Source organism: Aspergillus sclerotioniger (assembly GCF_003184525.1).
Source record: "Aspergillus sclerotioniger CBS 115572 chromosome Unknown BO94scaffold_2, whole genome shotgun sequence".
Classification (NCBI taxonomy): domain Eukaryota; kingdom Fungi; phylum Ascomycota; class Eurotiomycetes; order Eurotiales; family Aspergillaceae; genus Aspergillus; species Aspergillus sclerotioniger.
The window spans coordinates 1,637,068-1,654,117 of NW_020290992.1; the positions used below are offsets into that span (position 1 = coordinate 1,637,068).

The following is a 17,050-nucleotide window of genomic DNA, read 5'->3' on the forward strand; positions in this document are numbered from 1 at the left end:
CCGTCTTTTGTCCTTAGAGACCACGACACCTGAGTTAAACCGGAACCTACAAAAATCCCAGCCATACAAACCATACCGCGATGTTGGATCTCAAAGACAGGATGATTGTTGAATATGAGGAGCGAAGGGACAATACGCATGAAGCGGTTGATGATGTCGAGGCGAATGTTGAAGGGCAGCCGTGGTGCGTACCATTCGAGTATGTTTCATTGTGGTTAACAATTGCTCATGAACCTTATATAGTCCTTCATGTCGAAGAAACATTACAAAATGGTACTTTGTTCAGAATTGCTTTGACTGGTGCCTTACACACTCGGCTATATCAACTGAAAGCCACGGAGAGGCGACGTACCGTCTCCTAAGCCAGTCAAAAGATAGCAGCGGCAATATAGTTGTCAAAGAGTCTACAATGGTCGTCAGGAAGTGCGGTTCCCCAGACGCAGGTGCCGACTGTGATGTCATCTGTTGCGGTGAGTTAAATCACTCCCACCGGGCGACTGTACCTAACATGACTAAACATATTAGAATACTCGTACGACGAATGGGCGGAAGAAGAACGCACAGAGTGGATGGCCGAGCAAATGCGCAGGAGAAGCCCATAAATCGGTGAGGAGCTGCATCCAGGATGTTCAGACGTGTTTCAAAAAGGTGGTGGACCGGGTACCTAGCAGCTAACGATCACTTTTGGGCTGAACTGTCACAATTTCAATCAAATCTGCAATCTTTCCTTTTCTGGGTAGAGGCAGGTACTATGTAGAGTTTCAGGACAAGACAAGGATAAAAAAGCTTAAATGCCAGTATGGTGACTTCTTGAACTGGCGAGATGAAATCGTCTTGTCGGGTTTCAATCCTTCGCCTGATGTATGTGCCGTTGCGGAGTAATTCGTTTTCCGCCAATAGCCGGCGGAATCATTCAGCAGATCATTATGTAATCCGGTCGGCTCTCCAAGCCATTTTCCCTGGCAAGGGGATAACTCGTCAGTCAGGAACAGTCGCATCATCGCGTTATCTGACGGAATTCTTCCATGCGGTCTATCTGAGAGTATTGATAGTAAGTTGCCGGTGATGAAATGAATTTTCTATAACTGACAAACGTAGGCGTTCAAATGACGGAGCAAAAGCCACAGCGAGTGCTCGTCATCGTCTCGGAGAGCAATTCATATTGGGAGCAGTCTTGGTCTTCTTCGGAGGACTTACTTCCAATAGCTTTTGATATACTCAGCGACAATCATCTTTTGGAGGGCACATATAATGAGCAACCCGAGTTGAAGCTGCTGGTAAAACAGAAGTGGGCAACTCACGTCTTCCTTATATTCGACATTTCAAATACTTCTTATGATCCTACTCTAGGACATTTACCCGAGCAAAACAAGCTTCCTATTACAATCATTCGGTTGGGCAAAAAGGTACAAGCCTACTCAGCAAGCGCCCCTGTGGGGAACAAAGTGAATAGCAATGTTGCCCGGGTTCACAACGCCAACGGAGTAAACAGCTTCCCGCCCTTTGTCACGGATTATACCATCAAGTCACCATTATATTCTAATCCACGCGATCCATCGTTATTGGTTTGACCTGTACTCCGCCGTCAGCAAATAAGATTGAGGGCTAGATTGTTTTGGAGATTCGAACCTAGCGGTGTCTCCTATTGAGACTCTGGCGTAGGCAGACTACAGGGTCCACAGACTTCCCTTCGAGGGAATACATTGGCGTTTACCGTGTCTGTGACTTGATGGATGGTATCACGGCAGGTGTCGATCCGCTCAGTAGCTATGATGTTGTTGCATCGAGGGCAAGTAGTCACGATATAATCACACATCTACCTTGTCGTTAGCTATGAGATCTAGTAGCGGATTAACCTCACTTTGTAGCTAAAACTCGTGATTTTCACTGGAATAAATCTTGGTCCCTTAGTGGTAAGTTTATTGGTTCTGGTAGCGATGTGCTCTGTGTGCTGAGTTGATGTGGTGAGCGATGAGACTTCGGCGCTCGGGCATCATATCAGACGAACCCCGCACAGTCTCTCTCCCGACTCGAAGCCTGAGGCAGATTTCTTGGCCTAAAATAATCTAGTTCATTCTCGAGTACGATAATACTTTGACATTTGCAGAGACGAGGGTCAAGCTCCGCTGTTCACAATGGCTTGGCGCTTATTGATGCCTGGAAGCCTGGGGCAGGCATTTAACTAAATCGGCTTAGATACATACTGTTTGATGTGTTTGCATCTCCTTGTAACCTCAGTCTAAGACGACGTCACTCCAACATCCGTCTTATCCAGGTACTTCCTCAAGATGGCATGGCACCTGGAGCCCTGGCGGCGTACAAAGATTGTTCATATGATCTGTAGTAGAAGATTTACTTCATCACAGATCGCGAAAAGTGTGGAATGCGATAAGCGATCTGTGTCAACCATCCGCAAAAACCTCAGAGTATTTGGCACCGCCGGAACTCCTTCAGTCCACATCGGCTGTCCACCAACTGTCACCCCTTATATGACCGAGGTACTGTTGAATCATCTTAATAAGCAGCCCGGGCTCTATCTTGAGGAGACGGTTGCCTACTTGCAATACGAATTTGATGCTCGGGTATCCAAATACAGCGTTCAACGTGCACTTGCACGCCAGGGATGGACGAAGAAGCAGATGTGACAGAAGGCACACGAACAGAATCCTCGTTTGCGAGCTTTTTACCAACGCAAACTTTCTAAATTCCAATCATATCAGCTAGTCTTTGTCGATGAGTCTGGATGCGATAAACGGGTAGGGTATAGGCGAACTGGCTGGGCCCCGCTTGGGGCAACCCCGGTCCAAGTATCCAGGTTTCACCGGGGCCAGCGCTATCATATACTACCGGCATATGCTCAAGATGGGATTATACTGTCTCGTATTTATAGAGGCTCAACCGATGCTATTCTTTTTGAAGATTTCCTGGAACAGCTTCTTCAACATTGTGGGAGATTCCCAGCGCCAAAGTCTGTGCTTGTCATGGACAATGCTTCCTTCCACCACTCAGAGCGTGTTGAACAGCTGTGCTCCAACGCAGGAGTCAAATTATTTTACTTGCCACCCTATTCACCAGATTTCAACCCTATTGAGGAATACTTTGTCGAGCTGAAAGGTTATATCAAAAAGGTTTGGCCATCATTCGAACGGAACCCTGATCAAGACTTTCGTACCTTCCTCCGGGGATGTGTTTACGATGTTGGCGCGAAACGAGAGAGTGCTGAAGGCCATTTCAGACATGCGGGCATAGAGATCCAGGAGGCATAATTAGATAATGATATGGGTCATTTGGTTGTTCGGTTAGGGTCTTTTTATAGGTATACAGTACATCATCGCCTTTCTGGAGCAAAATAATGAAGATGCTTAGTAACAAGATCGCTCCATATTATATACACAATTAGAGTATAAAAGCCAGCAGATATACTTCATTCGAGGCCATTATCAGCCAGTGCTCCTGAAACTTCACTTCCCCTCAAAATTCCCCGAAGGGCGGACCACTCAGGGATGTCACGAATGAAACGGAGCGTTGTTCCCACTTTTATTCCCTTTTCGGTGAAGAAACCAGGATCCTGAGCGCCCATTATCAGCTCGAGGTCCATGAGGTTTTCCAGCGTTACTTGGCAGGCCTTTCGGATATCGCTCTGTACGCCTCTTCTGTGGCCCGTGACTCCAACCACCTGCAGTATTCCCTCACAGCTCCAGGCCCAGGAAGTACCAAATGGCTGGTAGTCGTGGGATGCTGGGGCGGCGTTGTCACTCCCGTAGTTTCACGTGCTCCCGGTTGTGATGGCAATACGTTTATATTAATCGGGTGATAAGGCATATCCACGCCCTGGGCCTTTTTGGAGCTTGTCCTCCCTTGGCTCTGCGCGATCAGATCCTTCTGGATATCTTCTGGGACGTCATCGTGGTCGTCCAATTTGCCACCATCCTCGACGTAATCACATAATCTAGTTAGAAACCGGCTTGTAAGTTTGTAATGTCTTTTAATGAGAAGCTGAAGGCGCATCCCACTATACAGCAATGACTATTACTGCAAAGTCTACTACGTTAAGATTACAGAATATACAGTATAAGCACTGGACAGCTACTACAATACTACCGATTCATGAAACCTATAATTACAATGGGGAGGATATCACATCTATCATAGTATATACACCAACCCCGGGAGATGGAAAAAGTGATAACTTTTTTTTTCTGGTACAGAAACTGTGACAGTATTTTCCTCTCTCCCATCACAGTCATCGACGGCATCATCTAGCTTCTTACTATTGTCCTGCCTGATTCTTGTATCTATAATAGTTATAATGCTTGCTCTATGATATCAAAGACTTAATTTCTAAAATACTTCACTTTATACCTAAGACACAGGTTGTTTAGATATTTCACTGGAGCCCTCCAGTAGACCGAGGTAAAATCATTCCAGAGTCCAATTCCTGTAAGGAGAGAATGGTCTCCTTCAAGGCCTCTGAACAGCGTATGCAACTGAATTGGTAGTATTCAGCTGCTGCCATCCATTGCTGGACATCTTGTTGAAGAAGATGTATTGTCACTTGCGCCTCTGTGATAGAAGACTCATGTGTGAGTATCTTCTCTTCTGCAATCCTCTTGTCATCTTGTAGCGAGGCTACCTGTTTCTTGATGTCCTCCAGCTCTTGAGTAAGGTCCGCATTGTTTTGCTGCAGTATCTGTAACCGATCACTGGGACTCGGTTGGATATCATCCTGGCAGGTATATATTAGAAATATTATTGAGCGTGGACGTTGCTCGAGATTAGATCAATCATACCTTGTTAATAATTTCTGGCCGAACAGCGTAGAAACTTTTCCCTACCTCCTGACACAATTGCATGTATGCACCAACAGAATGCTTGCTGAGATGCTTATTAAAGAGGGGTTGGAGAGAATCATCATCAATCTTCCACATATACTGGGCTTGCGGTTCACTGGTAATAAGGCGCACTTCAGAAGGGTTGATTGTTATTTGTAGTGCTTCCCCTAAGAATACTAGTTGGAATAGCTTCATGGATCTTCCGTAATATAACACGTACATATATGTTTTGAGAGATGTTCTCGGCATTTTGTTCTCCAACGTGCACGTTTTTCATTGCTTAATCGGGACAGACGCTCCTCCATCTTGAATTGATAGGTGTTCTGTGGGAAGTGCTAGTATTTATATAGACTTTATTTTCGTTCTTGTTGCACTAATAGTGTATTTATGTAGTGGTGCATACCCCCTCGAGCCTCCAAAAACAGAGTGGCATACTCTAGACCTAGCATTTCCCGCATTTAAGGGTGATCTTTGGATTCGGTCTAGCGTCCGACCTTCCCCACATATGTAATGTCGTATCAATTTCATCATATGGAACAGATGCAGACCAATATCTATTTTGATCTGGCTATGAGACTGGAATAGCCTGTCAAGCCTCTGGAAAAGAGTCACCTTGTTCAGACTTTATTGAAACCACTGTTTTCGCTCCTTTCATCCACCTCACTTAATCCCACACCACAGAATCAAACATGCGAGACGACACGGCTGGCGAACGACCGCCAACACCAGTTCTGAGATCTCTGAGTACATGTCCGAAATTTCCAAACCATATTTCGAACACGTCAATCAGCAATGTAAGCACTGGCCTTCTTGGCCACCCACAATACCCTCAAGGCCTTCAAAACAAGTCTCAAACGTGTCCAGCCCAGAGGCAAACACAAGCTTTAAGTACACTTTCGAGACCCCCAAATACTCCCCTAAAATGCTGTGCTAAAAGAAAAAACATCACAGGGGAAAGAACCAGACCTCTAGCCATAACAGCCACGAAATCCACGATAAAAAATAGCCAGATCTGCACTCAGCAGAGCCGACCATGCCGTGGGCTGCGAACCCAGGCTAGAAGTAATGGAGGACATTGGCTTTATATAATATTTGATCAAAGGAACCTATTATACACCTTCTGTGGATGAAGCTTGACTTCCGTCCTCTATGCGTAGCGATGCCTGTGGTTCTAGAAATGACTGCCTCAACTCAGCCCGGCATTGGAAGAACTGGTACCATTGCATAAGTTCCTCCCTCAAACGCTCGGTCTGCATCACCGAAAAAGATGTCTCGTTTAAAGGCATGGTATACTGGTTCTGCTGGGTATATTATCGGTCAATAAAGGGTCTTTGATTATAGGGAGTCACTCATACCAAACTGCCTGCAGGTGGTGGCCAAGACTTGTCATCAACAGAGTTGAAAATAGTGGTACCTCGTGGATGCTCAATAATTAGGTAGACATTGGCATGGCATAATTCCACCATCTCGTATGCTTTGTTTATCAATGTTTGCTTCCTTTTCCAGAATTTATCGCGATCAGATTTGCCCGGGTCTGGACCTCCCATGTCAGCAGAAAACAGTATAAGGTGCGGAAAGATGGAAGGAGAGCCCGGCTATTAGGACCAATATGGTATGTGTATCTCTCTAACTACCGTCACTCTTTATAACGCCGGGGAGGCACTGTAAGACGGTAAATTGGGCCTTTGGTCCTACCGGTTGACCCGGCTCCGGCTGGGCCTGCCGTGCCCTTAGAGAGCGGGAAAAAGAACCATACGGTATGTTTTCGGTTTTCAGAATCAAACTAAACGTAATATATTATTAGAGTTTACTGCACATGCTGATTCGAGTAAAGTCTCTAGGTAACCTTTCGGTCGGGCATCCTAATCCGCCCGAAACTGCCCCACATCGACGCAAACTCTCTTGTTCCTTTGGCCACTGTGGGATAATTCCGAGTCCCGTTTTCTGCGCTTGCCTCGAAGCGAGATCTCGTAGGAATCACACTCCGAACAGGCTGCAGCAGTGGGGCAATCATGGGCGGTTCGGCCGAAGACTGTGCGGAGTTCTTGTTTTGCAATGAACGACTGCATGCACTCCGGAAACCCGTTGATTCTCCAGTGTCTCTGCGTGCCAGCTCGCAAGTGGATGTTCACAGTCTCCTCCAAGTGATGAACCAGAACAGATACTGGCTTGCGGTACCGCATACAAGCAGAGCAAATGTCCTCCAGACCATTGAAGCGACCAAGGGCATCTGTATCAGTAGTAAAGTCAACTCGCTGGGACCAGAGACTCTGGAGGGCGGCTACTATGTGGGTTGCATTGCCCTTGCATCGGATAGTCCCATGGCACCAAAACGGCGCCGTGGTTGTCTCGGGCATGAGGTCCAGGACAAAGTAGAAACGGGCGACTAGCCACCCTATAGCAATATCTTTAGCAAGTCTGGCACTACCTGGTTGAAGAATAACTAGATTGCGGTATTCATCCATGGTGTCGATGTTGTCAATAGAATCAGGTATATCTTGTAGCTGTACGTTGAACCGAGTATAAGCTTCTCTTTGGATGGGATCTAAGTGGCTGATCATCGCTTGCCACTTGGGCTCTGTATCCATGGAAGACATCCAGGCGTCGAAGCCCCGCCGCAGAAAACCATCCCTGAATACATGACGAAACTGGGGTGACTTGTCTGAGGTTTGGCTCATTCTCCCAGTCCCTAGAGATAGTAATCGGGCCGGTTGCTTGCGTGAGGGCCATATTTGACGACATAAACGACGAGCAATGTCAGCAGCGAAATTATCCGTGAGTCCACCGTCCTGGAAGGAGCCAATGCCTCGGATATAGGCAGGTGGAAAAAAGCTGTAGACGCGGTTAGTAATCTTTATTAACACTAGTTTAATAAGAAAACCTTACAAAGGCGCGGCTGCCGTGGCTCTGGCGCTACATACGAACGCAGTCAGCATCGGGAAAAACCTATGGCTTGCTGGTGATAACATACGCTTCCCAAATTGATGGTTCCAGATCAGCCTGCGCTGGGCGAATGATATTAAGGTCACGGGCTTCGATATTTGAGGGTTCACAGTTGCAGGGTAGTTGGGTGCATTTGATGCAGCCGTCCTTCACAATTTCGGGAGTGTTGAAATTGCCAAAAATAAAAGAGCGGGTGTTCTTAGCGATACTTGCGGCAACAACTCCTAACCTGGTGCCTGAAGATGATTGCCTGGAGGATATATGAGCTCTGGAGTCAAATAGACGAGTCTGTTCCCCAAAGGCCTCCTTTAAAGCAGAGTCAAAGACATGACTATCATAGCAACCGTCGTAAAGAAGCCACAGGAGCCATTTATGGAAGCAAGAGATCAAATACCGGCCACCAGAATTGGATCGTAAGGACTGGGATAACGACGAGCTGCGTCGGCTCTGAAATATTCGTCGTGCCAGGCTCTCAAAAACGGTAGAGCATGTCTGAACATCCCATCCCATCTTCAGAAGTCCCAGAATGCTAAGTCCACCTACTACCTTTAGTCATAGCAATGCAAGGCGCGTGGGGAAATTGATATTCACTGACCTGAGCTGGTTCCAATACCGAGATCTATCAGCTCATGAATTGAGCAAGATGGACCAAGCTTCTCCTGCACAAGTATAAGAAACTCAAGTGGGATGACTCCTCTGACGCCGCCTCCATCAATTGCAAGAATCGTCGGGTTCATGGTTGGGGGAAGCACATCAACCACCAATGGGCTTTTATAAAGGCAGTACAGACACTCAGTAATTGTGAACTGATAGTCTGCATCTGTCGCTGGCCTCCCAAATACCTGAGCACAGATGTCGCATATTGTGTGACCACAGGACAAAGAATGTTGAGCAGTATGTAGGAGACAATATAGACAAATTCGGGTGGACCGCAGTCGACATAGCCGGCCGCGATAAGACAGGAGCTCTTGTTTACGAAGAGTTGCTGAATCTATTGCCTCCCGCTCAAGCTTATCGAACAGGTAGACCATATTGCATTCAATCAGGCCTAGCAGATCGTCTGTTGCAACTTTTAAGGCACCATGCATGAATGCGCATATACCACGGAGAACTGAGGTACGGTATAACGTGCGGAAAACCGACCTAGGCTCATACACTAAGATGATTGTCAATACTACCTGAAGCGGGACATTGCCAAGTAGTCTTACCAACAGCACCAGGAATATAGAAATCCATGAGAAGGGTAGAAGCAATGGTTGGTGCCAGCTCATCATAGGTATAACCAGCAGATTGTCCAATTTCACAGTAGTGGGCTAGGTGGTCAATTATATTTGGGGGAATTTTACGGGTTTCTCTCGTAGCCCGAATGAAGTTAAACGGATGATCAACATGAGTCGCTATATGCCTTAGAGCTGATTGAAACAGGCCATCCAGGTGAAGAGCAGTGAATTGTGCCCGGTGATCATGGCGGACCAGTTGCATATCAGCGAGCTGGCCCTGGACTAGCGCCCTAAGCCGTTCATGTCTCACCCTTTCTGATAGACACGTATCTCCAAGCCGAATCATATTGATAGAAGAAAATGCTCCGCCTAGAGACCGTGAGCTGGTCCGGCCATTTTGGCCATAAAGCTGCTCGGTTAACATCGTTTCTTTTGACACGTCCAGCCCACTGGCAAGGACGACCACTAGCCGTGGCCGTACTGCCGACGGCAAAGATGATGCTGACGGGCCAACCAGACATTCAATCAGGAATTCAACCAATTCCGAGAAACTGGCAAAATCGTCGGCGAATATGCAGACAACATCTGCAAAAATAAACATCAATCGACACCAAAGAACATGCAGGACTGCTTTTGCGGTTGCAGCATCCCATATGACTGGGTAACTAACCCCAAGTTCAGGTCGTTTCCCGGGTATGGGGTTGAGCTGCGGATCTCCATCGGCGAAAAGGATAGGTGTGGGTGAATCTAAAGACGTGATATCATATCTCAGTCCTATAACAGACCCTGATTTATGCCTTCTGATATTATTCTGTGGAAAGATTTGTTGGAGTGCCTTGTCCTTTGATACAGCTCCAAGAAAAAGGCATAGAGACGGAATCTGGCTATCAGGGTTAGGTAACATCCCCAAGGTCTGGGTAAGTCGGTTATGGTCGTGAATGATAAACCGGCCGTCTTCGGCAAGTCCTACGTCCAACCAGCCGATGTCTTCAGTGCGTCGCATGGTTGTTATATGAAGTCCAGTCCAGCTCAATGTAAAGCTCAGCGATTTTGCCCAACGTGTGTAGCTACATATTTATATTTATAAATATATGGATGCCTGATCATTTTCCGTCCGTCCAGTTTCAGCAGACCACGGCTATTTTGTGAAGAAACTGCCTACTTGAACTCGAGCTGGCAAAGGATACGTATCTTTGGGTGAGCCGATAGCGTCTTGGCGATAATACAAAGACATATCATATGTTACTGGGCCCTTAGTGCACTTGTCACTACAGTGAGCACCCCTGGCTTTTTGAGCCGCTGGCCTAGTGAAATGGCAGAAATGGAGTGGCCTGACCCGCACTAATCTAGACACCATGGCCAAAACGACTGTTGGATAGCGAATCGGTCGACAGCCTAAGTGTGGAGAATACCGCCCGCAATGACTCCGATCTCGATGTTTATTGGCTATAAAATGTGGGGCTCCTATTAGAGGGGCCCAAGATAACACCCCCGGGCCGAAGAGAATTGTTATGGCCATACCATCCGACATCCCTACACAAGCTGTGTAACAGCAGGCTAGCAAACGGTCCCAGTTCAACCAGTGGGGGAGGTAGGAATCTGGTACATATATTAGGATCTGCAATCAATAACATGGGTCAACGTAGCTCAGGCTCCTAGATCCAATTTGCACGGGGCTATATATTGCTTAAGAACGGACTATTTTCCCGTAGAAAAGAACACAGACTTGGTTTGCAACATGAACGTTTCTGATCCACAATCCCAAGATATTCTTCTTATGCACCAAGACTCATATCCGAATATGTGGGCCGGCGAGCCGAATACCATGAACATAGACGACTTGCTGGCAGATCAAAGACTGGATATAAGTGATGATGCGATGGCTATTCCACCAGAGTTGTCCCTATCACAGGAGCCCGCACTTTCTGTACAAGACTCACTCGAACAACTTTTGGCCATCAGTGGGCAGATCAATGGACCGATTAATGAAGAGTTAGAGTAAGTCTACCTGGCAACCAGATCAATGAAAGATTGCTGATAATGTGATAGCAGATTCCAGCGTATGCAGCACTCTAGGTGCGCTATTAATTATCTGTTTACAAACGTACAAACTAATCAAACATAGGGGACTTATTTGCCAGGGTACATGCGTCGCTGATACAAGCCAAAGATTAGATTTCCTGACTCAGCAGATAAATGACCTGGTTACTACTGTGGCCCAGCTTTCTATAGAGCTAGGCGGTCTTCTCGAAATGGAGCATCAGACACAGGAGAGGCTGAAAACTGCAATAAACCAGTTGGGACGATCAATTCAGGGAAACTCATCAGGTGATGGTCGGTCATAATGTGTACTTAAATGAGATACTTCCTCGGACAAAATTATCTTGTTTACAATATATCAAAAATGTGACCGCAGTTAAACATTAACAGCTGGTAGTGTATTAGTCTCTTTATCCCATGTCAAAATAATGCCTCTACTAGAGAGAATGTATTATCTATACCTAGTACTTGCCGTATAATATTACTTGCCTGAGATGAAAAGTGAGATTCTTCTCTTCTCCAACGCAACTAGGCCACTGCGCTAGCGTCTCTATAGTATAACACTACTTCATTGTAATCCATGGAGCGCATAAAAGATGATATGATAATATATATATCATAGTACATAGTACGACAGAGTACAGTTTACTCTAGAAACATGGCTGAGAGTCCGAATTTGTAGATAAAGGTAATATTATTCTAGGAATAAATGTCTCAAAAACCAGGAATCAATGGGGTTGTTCCATGTATCACAAGTCATAACTATGGGAAATAAAGTTCAACCGGCCCGTCCCGACAACCAGGTAACGGAGACAATAGTGCGACGAATGTGGATCTCAGGGGGCATAACTCTGTAAATGGCTTTAGAATCAAGTCACAATTTTGATCCCGGCACTTCATGGATTATCTTAGAGTGTGTCAACATATAGGCTCTGATTTTAACAATAACAGATAAATGTCCTATCAATCCTTCGCTATCCGGTAAAATTTAGATACTTCTCCTGGGTGCCATCTTAGGCCAGGATATTTACTAAGTAGCCCCACCTGTTTCTTACCGAGGACAATGGCGCGTACTCCGTAGTCTTGGCAGGAAAATGACTAGTAACCTCAAGACAGTTATTACTCCGTATATACTGAACGACGGAGTTCTCCGATAACACGAATTTCTTTTGATTCATTTTTTAATCAGAAATACATGCTGTTTAAGGGATTTATAGTTAGGAGATATATTAATCAGCAGTTACTACGTACGAGTAAATGCAAAATAAACCAAGTGTACACAACTTTAGTATAAATTAATGGGTGAGCGGGAGACATAGCTGCCCTAAATTTTTTTATAGTATCAATTAAGAAAACGACTGCATGCAAGGAAAAACGGGCATAAGAGTGCCCACCTCGTGAAGGTACGTAGGCAGGTTATTAGGTGTCTCACCATCCAGAGTCTAGACTTCATGTAGTGGAGGTGGGCGGCCGGGCCTGGCTGGTTCTAGTTCCCAAGCAAGCTCAACCAAGTTGCACTCCACTTATGCCGCGGCACGCCATTTTTTGTAATCCTCGTCACAAAGCCAAAAAAACCTATGGTGACAACATATTATTACTAGGAGACACATTTAAATCACAGGGAAGGGCTATAAATCATAATCAAAAACAGAAAGAGTTAAGAACAAAAGAAAAAAGGTAGGATCCGTCGCTATATAACTCATCTGACTATGTCTTCAACTCCTGACATGCGTGAAACACGTGACCATGCCGGCCAATGGAACAATATGGTATGTAATCATTCTTTCATATATGTCTAGCAGAAGAAATTATAACTGACTTTTAAAAAGAATATCAACATGCTCTTCAATTTCATACGACAGGATGAAGCAGTCTTAAAGTACCAGGATCAGCTCGAATCGGAAATTCGTCAAAGTAGAGCGACATACCTGCAACTTATCAACCATTGCACTGACTTGGAGGGCAAACTTTGCGAGGTGGAACATATGCGATCCAGATTAGAGTTGAAAGTGGAACATATTACAGAAGACAACAAAGCTCTACATCGCACTCTCGAATTAGAGCGTACAAAAATACGAGAGATGGCTTCACGCCTTGCATCATTGTCCTCTATCAATCAATCCTTACTGAGCGGAGATAGCAAAAGTATGGGGTCTGATACCAGATCTGTTGATACGAGACAACTTCTGCTGGAGAACGAGCAACAGCGCATTTTGATATCTAATCTACATTCGACGTTGGACTGCAAGAATGAAACCATCAAGAACCTCCGCCAGGCGCTATCTGAGGTTAATCAGGGTGTTAAGGGTGCTATTGAGATTATTGAAGAGGGTTCAGAGTCTCAGATAGACTACTGGGGCCAGATTGAAGAAGTCTAGATATAATTTGCTACTCTGTCCTAATCTACCGATGACTTGGTCATTTCTGTATAGTATATCTGAAAAGCTCGCATTGTGTACACATCTCACATGAAAGAATAGAGTGACCTTTTTTATTATAGTTGAACTCGTGAAATTATAATACATATCGATAGATATCCGAGTTAACTCAATATAGTTGTAGAGCAGAGGTGACGAATGATACAGCCGTACTACACCAGAAACCAGTGTCTTTAAAACATATATAGGTAAAGCTTTGAAGTCATCGATTTTTCTGTAATTCCCTATTAATTCTAGGCCTTTGCAGACGAAATTCCTAATCCAATGTTTGTTGGAGAAATAAGTGTACAGTGGCATAACTGATTTCGGATAATACTATATAAAACTTAATAAAAATGCTGTGGCCTGCTGGTGGATCTACATAGTAGCCACTAACTCCACCCCTCCTCATTCACTATTTAAATATTGGACTTCTTACCGTCGTTGGTAATTCTCAGATTGTCTCTCCTCCCACTATCAATCCTCCATTACTACTATCTATAGCAAATAATCCCTGCATAATGAATCCAGCATTTTCCCAGCCACTCTATTCCATCTCAGAAGAAATAACGCCGATTGATGATTATATTCGCCGTCATGGAGGCACTTCATCTAATATCGAAAGGCTCCCTTCTCGTCTTCAGCAGTCTAAACGGTCGTCCATAGATCTTAAACAACAGCTAAAGGATCTCACCTATGAGGTCAGCTATCTCAAGGCTGAGTTGCAATGGCACAAGGAATCGAAACAGGCTCTTTTAGAGTTCAAAGAGCAGGTATCTGAGATATTTCACAGGATAGAAGATGCACTGGTTCAGGCAACTATAAGATTGACAGAAGCAGAGCAGCGCTATCTGAATCTCTGGGGGCTTAATACGGGAGGAGATATGGATGGACTGAACATGATCTAATACGGTTGGTTTACTTGAAGAGGTTTGACCGCTATATTGGTTCTATAATGTACTTTCTTCCTTACGCAACTTGCCTGGTAAAGCATATGTTCCATTTTATGAGACCTTTTGAAATGGAAAATAGCCTTAAAGAGCTTACTCAAGCCCTCATAGACCAGCATATCAAATACACCAAGGTAATGTCTGAAGTATATTTCCAAAGAAGTCATAAATCATCTTGTAAAGCACCTGGGGAAGGGCTTGAAATATGTTATCAGAGTATGTCGACAAGGCTTATAAGAAAATCACCAGTCCTATGACTATAAGACACTTATTAACATATTTGCGAGGCGATAATCAGGTATTTAGTAGCAAGAACAGCAGTGCTGTGACTGCTTACCAATTCAAGAAAGCCAACACTTTCAGGAGAGGAATATCAATTTTGTATAATAATAATACAGGTAATGGACATTGAGTATAGCCTGGGTAGTGTGGCTATAACGCACGCGTCTCCCGCTTAGGGAGAGCTTTGGCGGAGATGACCTCGCAACACAGAAAGAATCTAAGGCAGTATTAGATCCTGCCTGCCTAATCGGAGTCAGTCGGAAGCTATAAATGCTCCCATGATCCCGTAGGATCGATATGGCCAGGGTAGCTAGATTGGCTGACTTGTTAGTTGACGTAATCAGTAAGCGAGTGGCCACCCATGTTCCGAAAACACGCGTTTTTGCAACCACAAGCATTGAATCTGCGATATCACCACCAAAAGATGTCCAAATCGTTGAGAAACAGTGTTGAACAAGAGGAACGAATCATCCTTGCAATTGAAGCTTTAAAAAGAGTGATATTCCTAACGTGGCCTAAGCAGTCCTCTTGGCCGCGGAGACCAGCCGGATTATCTATTAGACCGGCCCGGCTTGGCATGTGACCCCTCCGTGGGCCGCTTCCCCTCAGAGTCTGCAGCCTCGTTCCCCTGCACCCCCATGTGTGCGAGGATCCAATAGAGCACCACGGGGGCCTGCAGGGTCTTGAATCTTGCATACAGGGCTCGCAGGAGATATTAACCTAAGGAACGACTGGGAGTCCCAACCGTGTTCACCGCAGCCTAGCTGTCAAAGAAGATATGGATAGCACTCCCTGTTTGGGCACTCCCCGGCGATCTCGAGGGTCGGCGCACTCCCCCAGAACCGAGGCCACCTGTTCACACACTCCGGACTAGTTACTAGTGGCTTGAGGCGCACAGCAATTGACTCGGCTTTCAACAAACGATGCGAATGTATATCGACAGAAAGCGTGGTCCACGTACTGATTGACTGCCCGCGGTTAAGCGGGCTACGCCCAGGAAATGCAGCGGAAGGTTGGAGGGCCATTCAATAAATACTTCGGACATGCTGGGAGGAACAGGCCAAGGTAGGAAAGGTAGGTTGGAAGCTACTTCACAAGAAAATAGCATCCTAGGAGCGGTACTGGACTTTGTAGAGGCATTGCAGAGATTTCGAAGTCACGCGCCATGAGAGCGGTAGAACAGAACCATAGCCGCCAGCCACAGGCCTTGACAGGGCTCCAAGTTCGTCAGGGGAGTAATTGTTCTCAGTCGATGGGTATACATGGAGTAGAGATAGTGGTACCCTGCATATCACCTACGGCGAGGGGCCAGTGTATGAATTATACTACTAATAGTTGTATCGAAAATGAATCATTAAGGGAAATACATTATAGCCCATATAAATAGCACTGCGAACAGTATCTAACAATTTAAGGTACACAGCTCTTATATACCAGTCCAAGATCAATATAACTAATACTTAGTGTTCTCGTTAAGCCTTCAGTCAGTTATGGGCTCGTCGTCATCTGGACTAGGGAACATGTCTTCGTCATCTGGAAATATTGGAGAAAGATTGACAAAGGTTTCTGCGTCACTCACAGGACTCATGTGGCTGCAGGGTGACTTGGGTGAATAAACAGGAGTTTGGTTCCTTGGCTTCAGCTGGGGCTGATTGCACAAGACATTGTCAACCTCAGCTACTGCGAGGTCAACATCCACCATGGACATAGCCTCACAACTGTTGAGAACGCTCCGGACAGCCTGGTCCAGATGATGGAGATCCTGGGCTACCCTTGGCCACTCAATAGCTATAGTATCCATCATAGAAATGAGGTAGCTTTCTGTAATATGAGCATCGTTCCTGCAATTTATCAGTATTGGGATATAGGATGGAGAGTTATATATATGACTTAGAACGTACACTTTGCTTTCCAAGAGTTTGCTTGGAACAAGGAGAATCCCGAAGGTTAACTTTGAGGCAACTAATATCCATCGCCTGGCCTGTCGATTTTTTCGGAGATACCGCCGTCGACATTCAGTTCGCTCCCTCTCATCAATGTCATCCCAATCGACATGCATCGTCTTCATAAAATAGTCGACAACAAAAGAGCTTGCACGGTGGCCAGGTGCATATTTTGGTCCCTGGTCTTGTGCCTTGGCTACCTTGATGAGAGAGAGGTGCTTGAGGAAGTGAAGATACTGGATGATTTGGGCAAGCCGAGATTCAACCTTCTGTGCCATATGCAACAGATGCAATGGATGGTAATATCCTATGCTAGAAATGTTATATCTCACTGGGATATTCAAGGCAGCTGGAAGGAAAATGCTGTGCTCCTTCCATATTGGAAGATAGAGGTTAAGAAAAGACGAAGAATACTTGTGAATC

The 17,050-nt window shown here is 45.4% G+C and overlaps 8 protein-coding genes across 8 annotated transcripts; 5 read left to right on the top strand and 3 right to left on the bottom strand.

Annotated features, from left to right (window-relative positions):
- Window positions 1-80: 80 nt before the first annotated feature.
- BO94DRAFT_455110 (uncharacterized protein) lies at window positions 81-602 on the top strand (the record flags this gene model as incomplete). Its single annotated transcript, XM_025607634.1, has 3 exons — window positions 81-199; window positions 334-470; window positions 526-602. 3 exons carry the CDS (start codon window positions 81-83, stop codon window positions 600-602), a joined length of 333 nt encoding a protein of 110 aa, XP_025472787.1.
- Window positions 603-991: 389 nt separating this feature from the next.
- Window positions 992-1,743, top strand: BO94DRAFT_530742 (uncharacterized protein). Its single transcript, XM_025610736.1, has 2 exons — window positions 992-1,051; window positions 1,099-1,743. Exon 2 carries the CDS (start codon window positions 1,107-1,109, stop codon window positions 1,569-1,571), a length of 465 nt encoding a protein of 154 aa, XP_025472788.1. The 5' UTR covers window positions 992-1,051; window positions 1,099-1,106; the 3' UTR covers window positions 1,572-1,743.
- Window positions 1,744-4,387: 2,644 nt separating this feature from the next.
- BO94DRAFT_542106 (DUF5320 domain-containing protein) lies at window positions 4,388-5,137 on the bottom strand (the record flags this gene model as incomplete). Its single annotated transcript, XM_025613075.1, has 3 exons — window positions 4,388-4,726; window positions 4,791-4,999; window positions 5,053-5,137. 3 exons carry the CDS (start codon window positions 5,135-5,137, stop codon window positions 4,388-4,390), a joined length of 633 nt encoding a protein of 210 aa, XP_025472789.1.
- Window positions 5,138-6,694: 1,557 nt separating this feature from the next.
- Window positions 6,695-10,236, bottom strand: BO94DRAFT_601186 (patatin-like phospholipase family protein; the record flags this gene model as incomplete). Its single annotated transcript, XM_025616369.1, has 5 exons — window positions 8,984-10,236; window positions 8,371-8,931; window positions 7,804-8,317; window positions 7,719-7,745; window positions 6,695-7,664 (listed from the first exon to the last, which is right to left on the bottom strand). The coding sequence occupies exons 1-5, from the start codon at window positions 9,996-9,998 to the stop codon at window positions 6,695-6,697; spliced, it is 3,087 nt and encodes a 1,028-aa protein (XP_025472790.1). The 5' UTR covers window positions 9,999-10,236.
- A 497-nt stretch (window positions 10,237-10,733) lies between these two features.
- Window positions 10,734-11,340, top strand: BO94DRAFT_542108 (uncharacterized protein; the record flags this gene model as incomplete). The annotated part of the gene is made up of 2 exons (XM_025613076.1): window positions 10,734-10,993; window positions 11,121-11,340. The coding sequence occupies 2 exons, from the start codon at window positions 10,734-10,736 to the stop codon at window positions 11,338-11,340; spliced, it is 480 nt and encodes a 159-aa protein (XP_025472791.1).
- A 1,353-nt stretch (window positions 11,341-12,693) lies between these two features.
- On the top strand, window positions 12,694-13,413 carry BO94DRAFT_601198 (uncharacterized protein; the record flags this gene model as incomplete). The annotated part of the gene is made up of 2 exons (XM_025616370.1): window positions 12,694-12,804; window positions 12,865-13,413. Exons 1-2 carry the CDS (start codon window positions 12,745-12,747, stop codon window positions 13,411-13,413), a joined length of 609 nt encoding a protein of 202 aa, XP_025472792.1. The 5' UTR covers window positions 12,694-12,744.
- A 560-nt stretch (window positions 13,414-13,973) lies between these two features.
- On the top strand, window positions 13,974-14,360 carry BO94DRAFT_455823 (uncharacterized protein; the record flags this gene model as incomplete). Its single annotated transcript, XM_025607676.1, has 1 exon — window positions 13,974-14,360. The coding sequence occupies one exon, from the start codon at window positions 13,974-13,976 to the stop codon at window positions 14,358-14,360; it is 387 nt and encodes a 128-aa protein (XP_025472793.1).
- Window positions 14,361-16,164: 1,804 nt separating this feature from the next.
- Window positions 16,165-16,905, bottom strand: BO94DRAFT_581172 (uncharacterized protein; the record flags this gene model as incomplete). The annotated part of the gene is made up of 2 exons (XM_025615381.1): window positions 16,165-16,525; window positions 16,586-16,905. The coding sequence occupies 2 exons, from the start codon at window positions 16,903-16,905 to the stop codon at window positions 16,165-16,167; spliced, it is 681 nt and encodes a 226-aa protein (XP_025472794.1).
- Window positions 16,906-17,050: the final 145 nt, after the last annotated feature.